This window comes from Marmota monax, unplaced genomic scaffold, assembly GCF_021218885.2.
Source record: "Marmota monax isolate L192 unplaced genomic scaffold, Marmota_monax_Labrador192_F-V1.1 WCK01_AAM20220418_F8-fsc00218, whole genome shotgun sequence".
Taxonomy (NCBI): Eukaryota; Metazoa; Chordata; class Mammalia; order Rodentia; family Sciuridae; genus Marmota; species Marmota monax.
In genome coordinates, this window is record NW_026694764.1 from 1,026,135 (window position 1) to 1,039,857 (window position 13,723).

A 13,723-nucleotide genomic window follows, 5' to 3' on the forward strand; every position below is an offset into this window, starting at 1 on the left:
GAGGTCTGCGTATGTCATTGCATCTCGAACACCTCCATACGGGTAAACCCAGGCATCCAGAACTTTCCTTCAGGACTTACCGCTCTTAGTCCAGATTGGCTTGACTTCATAAACGACACTTCTTCATCCACCTACCTACCCTTAGATGGTCCAAATCAGTCTCGCGTGGGGCTGATCTGTAAAACACTTCCCAGAATTCCTTGCTATCCACGCGCGATCTTCTACAGAAACTATAACTCCCAGAGGTCTATGCGCGTTCCCAGGGGCGGGGCAATTGGCACCGACTCCCTCTAAGAGATGGCAGAACCTGCTGGATCTCGGCGACGCTCGCTGTACAAACAGGTGGGCTCGGCGTCCTGGAAAGAGGCTTTCAGGCAGGTGAGTGTGGGGTTTGGGCCATGGTCACTCCTTGAATCCATCCCAAGGGCCGTTGTCCTCTGTGCCTTCAACTCTTCAATGCTCTATGAGGCAGGTGCCTAGAGCCCCTGGCCAGTGGAGGTGGACCCGGAACCCAAACTTCCTGCTGCTTCCTGGGTCTTGGTCACCGCCTGCCCCTTCCCGGGTTTTTGGCCCGACGGGTGTGGGATTACCCTGTGTGGGCTCAGACTCTCTAAGCTTTGCTTTTTGAATTCTGGCCAGTTTCAAAACTTGAAGTGTGATCGTGATCGCACTCTCCTCACCTCTACAATAACACCATCCCCTATTATTAATTGGACACGGAAAGAAGCACTTTGTATAGTTTTGACATGTGAGGTAGAAATTGTTTTTATTCTAGAGAGGAGTCAGAAGAGTTTGTTGCCAAGTTTGTATTGTTAACTCTCCTCAGTTCTGTCCTCTTCTTTAGACAACATAGTCCCTAGTAAGATACTGCCTCTCCAAGTGTGTATATTCCAGGAAAATAATCTGATATTAGAAAAATTTTGTTTCTCAACCGTGGCTGTTGACATTTTGAGAGAGATAGTTTTTATTGTGTAGGGCTGTTCTGTACTTTGTAAAATTTTTAAATGTAGTATCCCTGGCCTCTAGCCCATTAAATATTATTATGGTCTTACCACAAGAGTTGTGACAACCAAAAATATCACCCAGGCCTTGTCACATGTACCCTGGTGAATAAAATCACCTTGAGTTGAGAAACATTGTTACCATAGCCACCTCTAAAGTAGCAAGAATTTGAAAGCAATATAAATGTCCTCTAATAGGATAGTAAATAAGATATTATGCACCCAATCGTTAAGGATAACATTAAATAACATTAAATTATTCTAGGTCAGTGGTTCCTAAATACTAGATTGTAGACCTGCTACATACTTGGCATTGAAGATAGAATATGAAATATGGTGATCTGGAAATATGTGAACAAAGTATTATAATTTTACTCATCTACATGCGATTAAGGACTGGACAAGGATATGCAAAAATAACAGTAGTTAGGAGTATAATGGAAATTTTGTGTCTATAAATTTTCTTTAACATTTTGTCAAGTAATCTGAGGTTTTTTTTTTGTTTTTGTTTTTTTTTTATGGAATTGATTTCCCCCCATCTTGCTGCTTTTTCCAAGGGATGCCTGGAGAGAATGAGAAACAGCCGGGACAGGCTCCTGAACAGTTACCGCCAGATTGGGAGCAGTATGCCAGGGAGAGGTCAGAATGCCCTTCTAGTGCAAGAGGTGATGGAAGAAGAATGGAAGTCTTTGCAGTCAAGCGAGTACTGTCCAGAGGCTTTGGCTCAGGTCAGGCTTGGATAAGTGTTTTCAGAGAAGGAGTTGCACCATGAAGAAATCCTAGTGTCTTCTTTGTACCTATTTATGCATTCCCTCTAAACCCACTGACTCTCCAACCCCTAATTTGAATTCTAACAGCCTTTGATCCAGGCTCTTCTGCCTTTAACATTAAATTATTCTAGGTCAGTGGTTCCTAAATACTAGACTGTAGACCTGCTATATACTTGCAACATAATCACTTATGAAACTGTAAAGAAATTTTTGTCTCCACTCTTGGGAATTTTGATTAATTAGGCATGAACTAGGAATTTGACTTCTTAAAAGTCTCTAGGAACATTCTGATTACAGTCTCAGCCAAAGTTGGAAACTGAATATGAATAGGAAATCGTTTATGGTGTATCAGGAAGAGTACTAGATTGGAGGTCAGGAGTTCAGGAATCCTAATTCTGGTTTTGCTACTGACTCTTAACTTCTCTCTCTTTGAGCTTTAGCTTTTACATTTATAAAATGAAGAAAATAATGTCAATATTGTAAGGACTATATGAAAAAAACTCCGAAACTGCTTTGAAACTATCAAGGCACTATATTATAGGAAGGCACTGTTCAGTGGCTTGCCTTACATCACCACAGTTACTACTCATGATAGTCCTCTTGGGTGGGTTTTATTCCCACTTTACAGAGGTCAAAACTGAGGCTTATAAAGACTAAGAACTCTTCCTGGTTATATAACCTTGGGAGAACATATATTTAACTATAGCCCTATACTGTCTGCCCCAAATTTGACAGTGTTATTTTATCACTGGCTAGTTTGATCATTTGTCAATGACTTAACATGACCACATTACCCAGTTTTCAGCATAGTCTGTTGGAGGACTGGACTGATTTTTCAGGTAAATCTGTTTTCTTATTTTGTTTTTGGTACTAGAGATTGAAGCCAGGGGCACTTAACCACTAAACTACATTCTGACCCCTTTTTATTTATTTTGAGATAAAGTCTTGCTAAGTGGCTTAGGACCTCTCTAGGTTGCTGAGACTGGCCTTGAACTTGTGATCCTTCTGCCTCAGCCTTCTAAATTTCTGGGCTTATAGGCATGTGCCACCATGCCCAGCAAATCTGGGTTCTTAAGCCAGCCTTTAAGTATGAATTACTGTTGGGTTTGGGGACAGATTAATAATTCAAATTTAAGATGATTCCACTTTCTTTTATAGTTGAGCTTGCCAATGGACTTGGCTGTGCTAGAGGAAATCCAGCAGGAGCTGATTGATCAAGGTAACCCTAGGCAGTGGTCCTTCCTGTATTTAACCACTCTTAGTACTGGCCTTTTCTATCACTATCTTCAGTCAAGTGTCTAGAATTCTTTGGTTTTACTCTGAATTTTTGACTGTCTGTCTTCCTAATAATAAGAATCTCTAGGGTGCTGGGCTTTGCTGTTTTGTGCTAACAACTTTTTTTCATTCTATGGTATTGCTTTCCCTTTATCTACCCTATAAGATCTTATTATATTAGAAAGTGGTGTTCTCACACAGATTGTACAATTAATGAATCAGTGGAGCTGGGAAGCAAAATTTTGTGAATCCACTTCCCACATTTGTTCTGTCCTGCTCTTTATTAATAGGTTTAGCCAGGTGCAGTGTCCTGAACCTGTGGTTCCATCTACTCCAGAGGCTGAGATGGGATGATTGCTTGGGCCCAGGACTTTGAGGCCAGCCAGCCTGGGCAATATAGTAAGACTCCTCATTAAAAAAATAAAACAAAGAAAAAATGGTTAATAGTAAACATGTCACTTTACAGGATGCAGTGGAGTGGTGCATGGTCACATCCCTTGCTTTACCCAATTTAAATGCCATCTCTCTCATCCATTCTTTATTGATTCCCCAGGATCTTGTGAACATTACTCCTTGAGATGTCATAGCATTATGGAGAATACATAATTTTAGCACCTCATATAATTGTCTTTTATTCCATATAGTCTTATCTTGACTAGGTTTCATCTTTATCATCTGTAAAATAGAGATGATAGGCCTGCCCTGTAAGTTTGTCATAAGGCTTAAATAATATGTGTAGAGAACTTAGAGCAATGTCTGACATGCAGAAAGCTTTCAGTAATCAGTAGCTATTATTATGGTAATGCATGAGCACACATTCTTGAACCAGACCGTAAAGAGACATTTCTCAGCTTTACCACTTATAAATTGTGTGGAACTGAGCAAAGTAATTAATTTTCCCATCCCTCAGTTCCTTCACCTTTGAAATAAAGATATTTATAGTGAAGAAACTAATATATGTAAAGGATTTAAGCAGCATTTAAAGCATAGTAAGTGCTCTGCAAAAGATAGCTGTTATGATTGACTTCAGTTGGATTGTGAAGTTCTTAAAGTTTAGTTATCTTCTTTTTGTAATTGATTCTCTCTTCCCCCTGCCTACAGAACCTGTCTGAATGATGAAACATATGACCCAGTAAATCTTTCTTTCAGAGTATATTTAACTAAAAATTCTAAAATGATAAGGTTTTACTGTGCTGTGCTACCGTCAGCCAGTTGGAACATTCTAAAACAGGGGTCAGCAACCTTTCTATAAAAGGCCAGCTATCCCAAGTACTCTCTACTGTTGTGATGGAAAAGCAGTTACAGACAGTATGTAAACAAATGAGCACAGCCGTAGTTGGTTGCTTCTGTGTCTAAAGTCTGGATTGTGAGTTCATCAAGGGCAGAGCAATCTTTTTTATCTCTGTGCCCCTGTGACTAGCACACATTAGGTACTGTTGTACTTTTGCTGAATCAATCAACACAGATTCTGAACAACATAGGTTCTGAGTACTCAGCCATTGAGAAACTGATCACTTGAGGCTTAACAGTGAGCCTAATGTCAGAAGTAAATGCTCTGTAAGTATCAGCTTTCTCCATTTGCTCTTGAGACTCCGACATTTCACACCTTTACTCCTGTGGCCTGTAGAGATATGTGAAAATTATCTCCTTGTCCCTTAGCCTACTTTATCTCCTGTGCTCACAAGGAGGTGGTAGATGGGGGCTGCGGAGATCCAACAAGATGTTAGCCTGAGTTTTGCCTGAATCTTTACCTTAGGTGGAAGAGACTTTTGAAGGTGAAACCTGGCATTAAATACAGGACATCCCCGGGAAAACATGGTGAGGCACTCCTGCTGCCTTTTGCCTTGCAGAACAGTCCATTATCAGCGAGTATGAGAAGAGCTTGCAGTTTGATGAACAGTATCTCAGCATCATGCTGGCTGAGTGGGAAGCGAAGCCCCTCATTTGTCCTGTTTGTACAAAGTAAGAGTCTTCAAATTTTTTAGCATTATTGGTTCCCATCCCTCATTCCAAGGTGAGTGGGATCCCCCTCCCCGCCAAAAATTTGTTGCATGAGAAGTTCGGAGGGCCCAGGTCTGACCACCATGATAATAGAAGATCCTAATTCTGATTCTAGGTACAACCTGAGAATAACAAATGGTGTGGTTGTGTGTCAATGTGGCCTGTACATCCCATCTCATGTAAGTATTCCACATAAAGGTTTTGTGCTATCTCTTTCCAAATACATCTGTTTTTTAAAGAACCTTCAGTCATGGGCTGAAGCTTATATACACATCTCTTCCTGATTTTGTGTTCAGCAACACCAGATTGGTAGCCTCACATCAGCCATGGGAAGAACATATGCAGCATGGAAATTGGCAAACACTTCATACAAATCAGGGCTTTTGTCCCCTTCTCCCCCACCCCGTAGGCAGTGTGTCTCCCACCACTGCTTCCAGTCTATAGAGTGATCACAGAGGTTTGGAAACACTTGTCTCTGATCTTCCATAGAAAGTTTCTGTATATGAAGACACCAATATTTAGAATGTAAACCTCAGTAACCTTAAAATGCATTTGGAACCCTCTTTTCAGACATGCTGGGGCAGCAAGTTTGCCAGTTCATTGAGCAGTTGCTTAAAATGGCAAATTATAAAAATGAATAATTTTATAGTGAGTTCCTAACAACTTTGAAAACAACTCCTATATTGCTTAGTCTAAAGTTGTACAGTTTCATCCCTTTGAAGTTGATCAAGAAGCTGAATATAGAACTTTAGGATTTTTCTTTTACTTAACAGATTTTTTTTAAACAACTTATCCTTTTGAATGTTTCCTAAACTCTATTATCATAAAAATAAAACTTTATTTTCATACAGTATCATTAGTTTACATAAGTAAAATCTCAGAGATACAGTAGCAAGTTCAGTTAGCACAAATAGATCTGGGAGCAGACACTGCTGATTCTTAGTAAGAATACACTGAGCCAGTGGCTGCAGAAGCAGGTTGTTAGAAAGTAGCCTGCTCTTCCTGAATGTTCCTGCTGTGAGTGGCAGTCAGTGTTTTGAAGACCGAATGGATAGTACTGGAGAGGCAGTTAAATATGGAGATCTTCGCACAGTCTTAGGCCCAGGACTGTCTTTAAAGCTTCAAGGAATCAATCCAATCACAGCAATTGAGCTAGAGTTACATTGGTTGGCATGAGGAATAATTATTTTGAACCTGTTGACAATCACGTAACTTAGGTGCAGTTGAATTTTATTTTTCAGTCTCCAGAATTGTCAGAACAGAAGCTTCGTACCTATTTAGAAGATAGTGTAAATGACCACAGTACACATTGTCCCCATACCCCTGAATTTTCAGTCACTGATGGAACAGAAGAAAAGCCCAGTCTTCTCATGTACTGTCTGGTAAGCTTCCCATGGGACCCAGTGGTAAGAGCAGATCAGCAGTTTCTTTTATTCCCATTTTGGTGGAAATAATCTTTAGAGACAGGTAAATGTTTAATGGTTTATTTTTTGAAGCATTTACTTCATAGAAAGTGAAGTTAACTTCACCTAAAAGATCAGTCATTCATTTTCATTTGCTGAAAAGCAAAGAGGCAGCCTAGGATCATGGTGTCCAGCTGCACTGTCTGCTCGTTAGATCTGCTTCAGTGGTCTTGGACTCCTCAGATCAGGTCATGGTCATAAAACCCAGGTAGCCATCCTGGCACCACCTCTGCAAATGGATATGGGACAGGAAGCACAGCACAGCAGCATAAGGCTAGTCTCTCAACAAGAATCTTCATAGAGGTACAAGGTCAGATTCTAGGTCCCTAAGTAGTAACTCATGTGTGAAGGACAGGACTCTAAGTAGGTATGGGTGTCATTTGTCTTGAAACCTTAAGCTTCTTATAAGAACTAGTGTCTCTTACAGTAATCAATGTAATGAAGTAGTCATCACTATGACATGTTATAGCTTCTAGGCCTCCCGGCAAGGGGAACTTCGGGATTAGTGAACACTACAGCATGCCAGATACTCAGTAAAACCTAACCCTTCACATAAAACTGGCCAGTCTTTTATGGGATCCCAACTGTACCTGATACCATGAGCCCTCTTAATGCTGCTGCACGTGGTGAGCCACTCTGAATGACCATGCCTTCCAGTCCTGAAGCATGAGGCTCTGACCAATCACAAGGCATGGCTCCAGGTGTAGGGGTCACCTGCTACCTGCAGGGATTGAGCTATTCCTTTGTAATCCTACCCCTTACCTCATTTGCATGGCTTTTTCACAATAAAAAAGGGTTCAGAACTTTGCTCCTCTCTCTTTCCATGGACCCCTAAGGTCAGAGGAGCCATCACAGGACCCAAAGAAAAAGGTATTTCTGTCTCTGTGATTATTTCATTTTGCACAGCCCAGTTCACCTAGAGTGTGTAGTTGTGAAATGTGAGGGCTACAGTTACCTGTTGATATGTCTTTTGTCCTTTAGGGCAAGGATCATACCTTTATTTTACTCCCAATGCCTAGCATCTAAATAGGTGCTTAATCTTTATATAAATGGAGGAAGAAGAGCTGAAGAGGCACGGGTCAGATGGCCTCAACTTTTGCCTTCTTAGGATAATGAACTAGTGAGTCACCTGCACAGATGATTGTAGTAGCTCCTGGAGTGTGAAAGTCTCAGGCCAAATGCTAGAGAGATAAGAATGACAGTTAAGAGGGAACCAGCCAGGACAGTGGCATGTCCCTAGAATTCCAGCTACTCAGCACGCTAAGGCAAGATCCTTGAGCCTAGGAGTTCAAGACCAACCTGGGCCACTTATTGAGACTCTTTTGTCTCCAAAAAACAAAAAAAGCAAAAAGATTGCCTAATTACTGAATATACATCTGTGCCTCTCCCTGGATTTGTAGATCTAGTGAGATCAGGCTGTAGGGCCATTTAGCATAGATGGGGATGAGGTAGAAGTAAATAGGTGTGGGTAGAAAAGATGGTGGTCTATGACAAGGGCTTGGACTGAGATATGAAAATGTGAAACTGGCCAGGGGATGGAATGTTCCAAGCTATCTGTTAGGGTTATAGCATCTTTCAGAAAAAGCCAAATATATTCTCGATGGAGTCAAGTAAAGGACAGATGTGATTCCTTAGCGTAGTGGTGGGGCCAAGCCAGCGAGGAATGTTCACTGATCATATTATGGGATATCGAGGGAAGGCTTGTGGGATTACGATTGAATTTATGCTAACTTGTTTTGTTTAAATTTAGGTTTGTGATACATGGGCTGTGATCCTCTAGAGCCAACCTGGACTCATGTCAAATCCTCAAATCCTGTAAGAGGATTTCCTGTATATACAGATCTTTTACTTAGAATTTATCTTTTATTAAAATTTTTCAAACATGTCTGTTTTGGTGTTTTGATGCAGGTTGAAGGTGAAGAAATAGAAAAGACAAACTTCCTTGGAGGAGATCAAAGAATTTTATTGTCCATCATTATGTTATACAAAAATCTAGAAATAATAGTTTGTACAGGAAAACTACCAAATGAATAGTAAATGAGAGCATGATAGCAATAATTTAAATTTGCTTATTTTTCCCCCATGATGTTAGGATTATAACCACTTCAAAGCACATAGTCTGGTGTCAGGGTAGTTTTTGTTCACTGGTCAAAGCTCATCATAATATTAAGGCCTTCAAGTGTCTCTGATTGCTCTACTGGCTCTTGACGAAACTTTTGAGGTCTTCAAGAAAACTAATGTACTCCTGGTGCTCCAGGGCTGTGCTGAGTTCCACCAACTCATCTGCAAAAGTGTTGTCCACCCCTCGGTCCGCAAGGAAATCCATTAGGTGGTCATACAAGGCCTATAAAGAAACATTTATTAGTTTAAAGAAGTACAACAACAATCAGTAATGCTTACTAATTAAAATGCTGCTTCTTGTCCTTGAACCGAGACCCTCCCCTACAAGGCGTAATTACCCCCATCCTACCCAGAACTCACCCAGTCCAGGGAATCTGTGTTCAGTGTGTAGTTAGTGTCTTTCCATTCTGACTCGCCAGTGGCCTGAAAGCTGACTTCCTTAATAGAGAAAATGTCACTCTCGGCTTCCTCTTCTTGTCCAATCTGAGAAGAAATAGCATTTAGGAAAACTGAAGGGTTCTCCAGGAAAAGCCAGAATCAGGCAAAGAAAGGCTTTGCAGCCTGAAACTCCCAGGTTCTAACTACTGTCTCTCCTCACCCCCACATCTTTCCCTGCTTTGCTGGTCTAGAAAGTTTCACAAGTATCTACTAAAAGGACCAGAAAGATCCCAGGACACACTCCTTGCCTGGGGGAGTGCCAAGGGACTGTCACTCCAGCTTACATACCTCATCCTCTGGATAGTGACAATCTAGTACAAGAGCTTTCTTGCCATCACTCTTTGTAACTTCAACCACAAAATTCGGAGTGGATGTCAGTTCAGGCTGGGGAAAAAAAACAAGTCAGTACAAGTCACTGTTGCAAAGGCATCAGGTAGTTCAGTGATGGCCACCACTATTAGGATATCTAGCCATTTTCATAGTCCTATGCTATGGTGTTCAAATAAGGAGCCCAGGATCTTTAACACAGTATTACAAAGAGTTTTACTTCTGTTAGCACTCTACTTTTAAAAACACATAGGGTTTAATAAGAAATCTGAATTCCTGTTAATGGTACCAGTTAATTGAGATCTAGATTAGTCCCTCAACCTTCCTGGGCCTGTTCTTTCTCCACCGACACACTGAAAAGACGGCCCAAAGCTCTAAGACACTCTTTCCAGTTTAGTTGTTTCAGGAATCCTTTCTGTATTACAGACCAGGATCAAAGGCTGGCACACTGGTTCTGGTCAAATGGCTATCCCTACTGGCTGAGTAATAGCAGAAGCTTTTCTGATGGTGACCCTGGGAGCAGTCCAAGGTCAGGGAAAATCCACTCAGGGTAGCTAAGACAAGCACACAAGAGCTCTGCTCCCATAGTAGGCCAGAAGACGGCACTGTTCAAACAGACAGTCTGGAGACCCCAGGGCCCTCTCACTAGTTGGCCACTTCCTAAAATGTCTCAAGACAAAGCACCACCTAGATCCAACAAAGAAAACCAGCAACCTAAGAAATGATCTCACCTAACCAAGTGTTAAAATCTCTGAGGCCCTCGGCTTTCCTACCTTGGTTAAATGGGCAGTATTTACTACCAGCTTAAGACCTGTTAGGAACATTCCTTAAGGAGTAAAAGTTTCAGTTCCTTTCCATTAATAGAAAACAGGCCTAACTATGAAGCCTGAGCCGGCTCCTGGCAGTGTATTCAGCCCCTGGGAAAGGAGGGGCCACAAACCCAGGGGCTAACACTGGACAGAACCTATTGACTCTGTTGCTCTGTAAGTCCACTGTCTTCAAGTATTGAGAAAAAATTAAAAGAAAAAAGAACCAGTTGTTCTTGCCTGTTAGAACTGATGGAAAGTCTGGTTAACAGCACAGGCTTACCTCCTGTTCTTCAGCCTTCTGCCCTTGTGAGGGCTCTTCCTCACCATCAAATGTTGGTGGGATGCTATTGTTAATGTTGAAAGTGACAGTAATCCTAGAAAGGCAAATGAAGACACAATAGCAAGGTATACTTTTAACTGAGTAATAGAACAGGTTAAGTATGGAGGCTTATTGAAACAATGTCTCTATCCTAGGTGGCTGTACATCTTATCTGTAGAACTCTCAAACAGGCAAATTACCTACATGTGCCAATGGCTCAAAGTTAAATTACTAGGCCCTGGCTGGGGGGGGGTGGTTCAATGGTAGAACACTTGCCTACTATGTATGAAACCCTGGGTTCTGTCCCAAGCACAAGGAGTGGGGTGGTAGAATTAGCAAGGCCTGTTATCTCAACCAAACCCAGTCATACCTGGGCTACTTCCATCAGGCAAGCATCCCAGGGCCCAATGCCACATGTCCACTGGCCATCTCATAATACTGCCTGCCCTAGTCTTTCCAGGTATCCACTGGAGATGAGCAGCTGAGAAGCTGATGAGATGGAACAGAAGTCCCTTCAAAAACTTCCCCATCCCAAAATCTGCCCCTGAGAAGGTGGCATCACAATAAATGCTGCAGTATCAATTCATTCTTCACAATTACAAAACAGGCCAGAAACATCAACTAATAACGAGTTAAGAATCCTGACCTGGCAAATCATGTTTGGGTCAAAATTCCTGTGATAAAGAGATCTGAAACGAAGTGCTGGGCTACTCCAGCAGGTCCCACCCCATATAAGAGTACATTAAATGCTGCTCCCTGGATTCATACTGACTGGTTTCCTTACCATGAAGCTGCTTTCCTATAAGAATGGCAATTTGAGGTTCTGCCACAAATCTCTGATCTGTAACACTGCTGATCAAGCTGAATTCCAGGGCATGGAAATGCAGTATGTTCACCAGAGCATTATTTATAATGGCCCCAAACTGGTCATGAAAACCCTACGCAAATGACTTATAATCCCAGTGACTCAGGGGGCTGAGGATGGAGAATCATAAGTTTGATCAACTCGGCAAGACCCTATCTTAAACAAAAAGGGCTGGAGGGGTGCTGGTGTTGTAGCTCAGAGAAAGAACACTTGCCTAGCATGTATGAGGCACTGGATTCAATCCTTAGCACCACATAAAAATAAAGAAAATAAAGGTATTATGTCCACCTACAGCTAAAAATATCTTAAAAAAAAAAAAAAAAAAGGATGTACTCAGTGGTAGAATGCCCCAGGTGTAGTCACCAGTAGGTGAAGTTAAGAATATACAACTGACATATGCACGGAGAAAAAAAACACTATACCATAGGCAAAAATGAATCAGAGTCCTACTTCACACCACACAGAAAAGTTAATGCAAAATGGATCATAGACCTAAACATAAGAGCTAAAACTCTAAAACTTTTAAGAGAAAAAACAAGCATAAATCTCCACAACCTGGCCCTGGTTTCCTAAAGATGAAACTAATAATACAAGTGACAAAAGGAAATAAACCCTTTTTGGCTGGAAGTGTAGTTCAGTGGCAAAGCACTTGCATCGAAGGCACAAGGCCCTGTTTCAACTCCTACTACTGGGGGGGAAATAAAGACAAAATTTTAAACTTTTTCTGGGGGAGGGGCACTTGGTGATAGAACAAGTGCTTACATATGTGAGGCCCTGTATTCAATCCCCAGCACCACAAAAATAAAGAGAAGCAGAAGCCATAAATAAATTTAGGGAGGGCACAGCATCCCTAACAATCAGCCCAGAGCAGATTTGTGTTCAGTGAATAAGCAACCTCAAGCTCATAAGGTCCAACAAATCCTCTCTTGAAAACCATGTTAACAAAGTACTGGGCCTAATCCAAGGCTCTGTTGGGGATTGTTCAGGACAGGTCCTGCAAGGTCATGGATTTGATCACTTGGAGTCCCCAGTCCCTAGAACAATACTTACTTTTCCCCAGCAACTTTCCGCACTAATTTAGCTTCTGTCCCGTTCACTTCCAGGTCCCAACCACCAGACATCTTGGGAAGGGACTTATGCTTCTGGATTTTCTTTTCTTCCTTGATTTCATCCGTCAGGAATTCTACAAAAGCTTTGTCTCCTAGAAAGGAAATACAGATGATTCAAAAATAGAAAAGTCAATTAGTTTAAATAACACCACAAAGCCTGAGTTTCATATTTTCAACCACGACTTTGGGCCTTCCCAAAGTTCCATTTTCAAGAGACTAAGGATAACGGGGCGTGGTGGCACACGCCCAGCAGGATGATCTGTTTGAGGTCAGCCTCAGCAACTCTGCGAGACTGTCTCAAAACAAAAAGTGAAAAGGACTGAGGATGTGATGAGGACTTAACACGGTGGTAAAGCGCCCCAGGGTATGAAAAATTTAAAAAAAAGGAAGAATGAGACTAAGAGAAACTAAAGATAAAAGTATCCTCCAGTATTTAATATTATTTCCACTTCAACACAAAAACAAAACCACGAAACCCTTGGTGAATGGGGGAGGAGGGTGCGATCACAAGTTCAACCCGCTGGTCGTCAACCAACGGGAAAGTGTCCCGGCCCCGCGTGTCTGTTCAGGGGGGTTCTCTCCGTGCTGCTCTCTCCCTCCCGGGCTCCCACGACCATGCCCGGGTGCGCGAACCTCACCTTCCGTGTGCAGCGCGCCGCAGCCGCAGCCGCAGCCGCAGGGCGCGGGAGGCTGCAGGAGGCCCGGCCGCCGCTCCGACCCGGCTCGCACGCAGAGCAGTCCGAAGGGCCGGACGCACGGCCGCGGCGCCGGCTGCAGCAGTTGCCGGAGAGGAAGGGCGGGCGTAACGGTGCGGAGGCCGGCGACGGCGGCGCCCAGGGCTCGGGGAACACAGCGCAGCAGAGGCAGCATCCCGAGAGACCTAGCAGACACGTGCGAGAGCAAAGGACAACCCCGGCCAAGGCCCCCGTGACCTAACACGGCGCCGGAAGCCCCGCCCTCTCCCGGGAGTGTTTCCGACTTCTGCGCCCTGAAGACCGAAGGCAACGGGATGGGATCGCGCCCTCTGCTGGGGACCTCCGGGGAGTCCTTGGTTCGGAGCAGTTGTTCTTAGGCGACTTTGCCCTGTCTCTATCCAGTGGCTGCTTACTCTTCAACTTCCTATGTACTATTCTCAAACCATGGCAGACTTTCTGACTTCGTGGAACACGCTCTTGTCACTTCAACTCCCACCACCCCAGTCTCCAAGGTTACCTCCCTTAAGTGG

General features: G+C 42.8%; 2 protein-coding genes across 7 annotated transcripts; one reads left to right on the plus strand and one right to left on the minus strand.

The window, feature by feature from the left end:
• Positions 1-164: 164 nt before the first annotated feature.
• On the plus strand, positions 165-8,568 carry Rpain (RPA interacting protein). 6 transcript variants are annotated; one of them, XM_046425006.2, is made up of 8 exons: positions 165-378; positions 1,559-1,729; positions 2,930-2,990; positions 4,897-5,008; positions 5,163-5,226; positions 6,289-6,429; positions 8,261-8,325; positions 8,419-8,568. In XM_046425006.2, exons 1-7 carry the CDS (start codon positions 298-300, stop codon positions 8,288-8,290), a joined length of 660 nt encoding a protein of 219 aa, XP_046280962.1. In that variant the 5' UTR covers positions 165-297; the 3' UTR covers positions 8,291-8,325; positions 8,419-8,568. The 6 variants fall into 6 exon arrangements, 5 of the variants coding, with proteins under 5 accessions (XP_046280962.1, XP_046280961.1, XP_046280963.1 ...); XR_009225007.1 differs by lacking the exons at positions 6,289-6,429; positions 8,261-8,325; positions 8,419-8,568 and adding an exon at positions 3,337-3,445 and having other exon boundaries at positions 4,803-5,008; positions 5,163-5,199; XM_046425005.2 differs by lacking the exons at positions 8,261-8,325; positions 8,419-8,568 and having other exon boundaries at positions 6,289-8,254.
• Positions 8,453-13,439, minus strand: C1qbp (complement C1q binding protein). The gene is made up of 6 exons (XM_046425004.2): positions 13,137-13,439; positions 12,440-12,590; positions 10,486-10,579; positions 9,358-9,453; positions 8,992-9,114; positions 8,453-8,854 (listed from the first exon to the last, which is right to left on the minus strand). Exons 1-6 carry the CDS (start codon positions 13,366-13,368, stop codon positions 8,705-8,707), a joined length of 846 nt encoding a protein of 281 aa, XP_046280960.1. The 5' UTR covers positions 13,369-13,439; the 3' UTR covers positions 8,453-8,704.
• Positions 13,440-13,723: the final 284 nt, after the last annotated feature.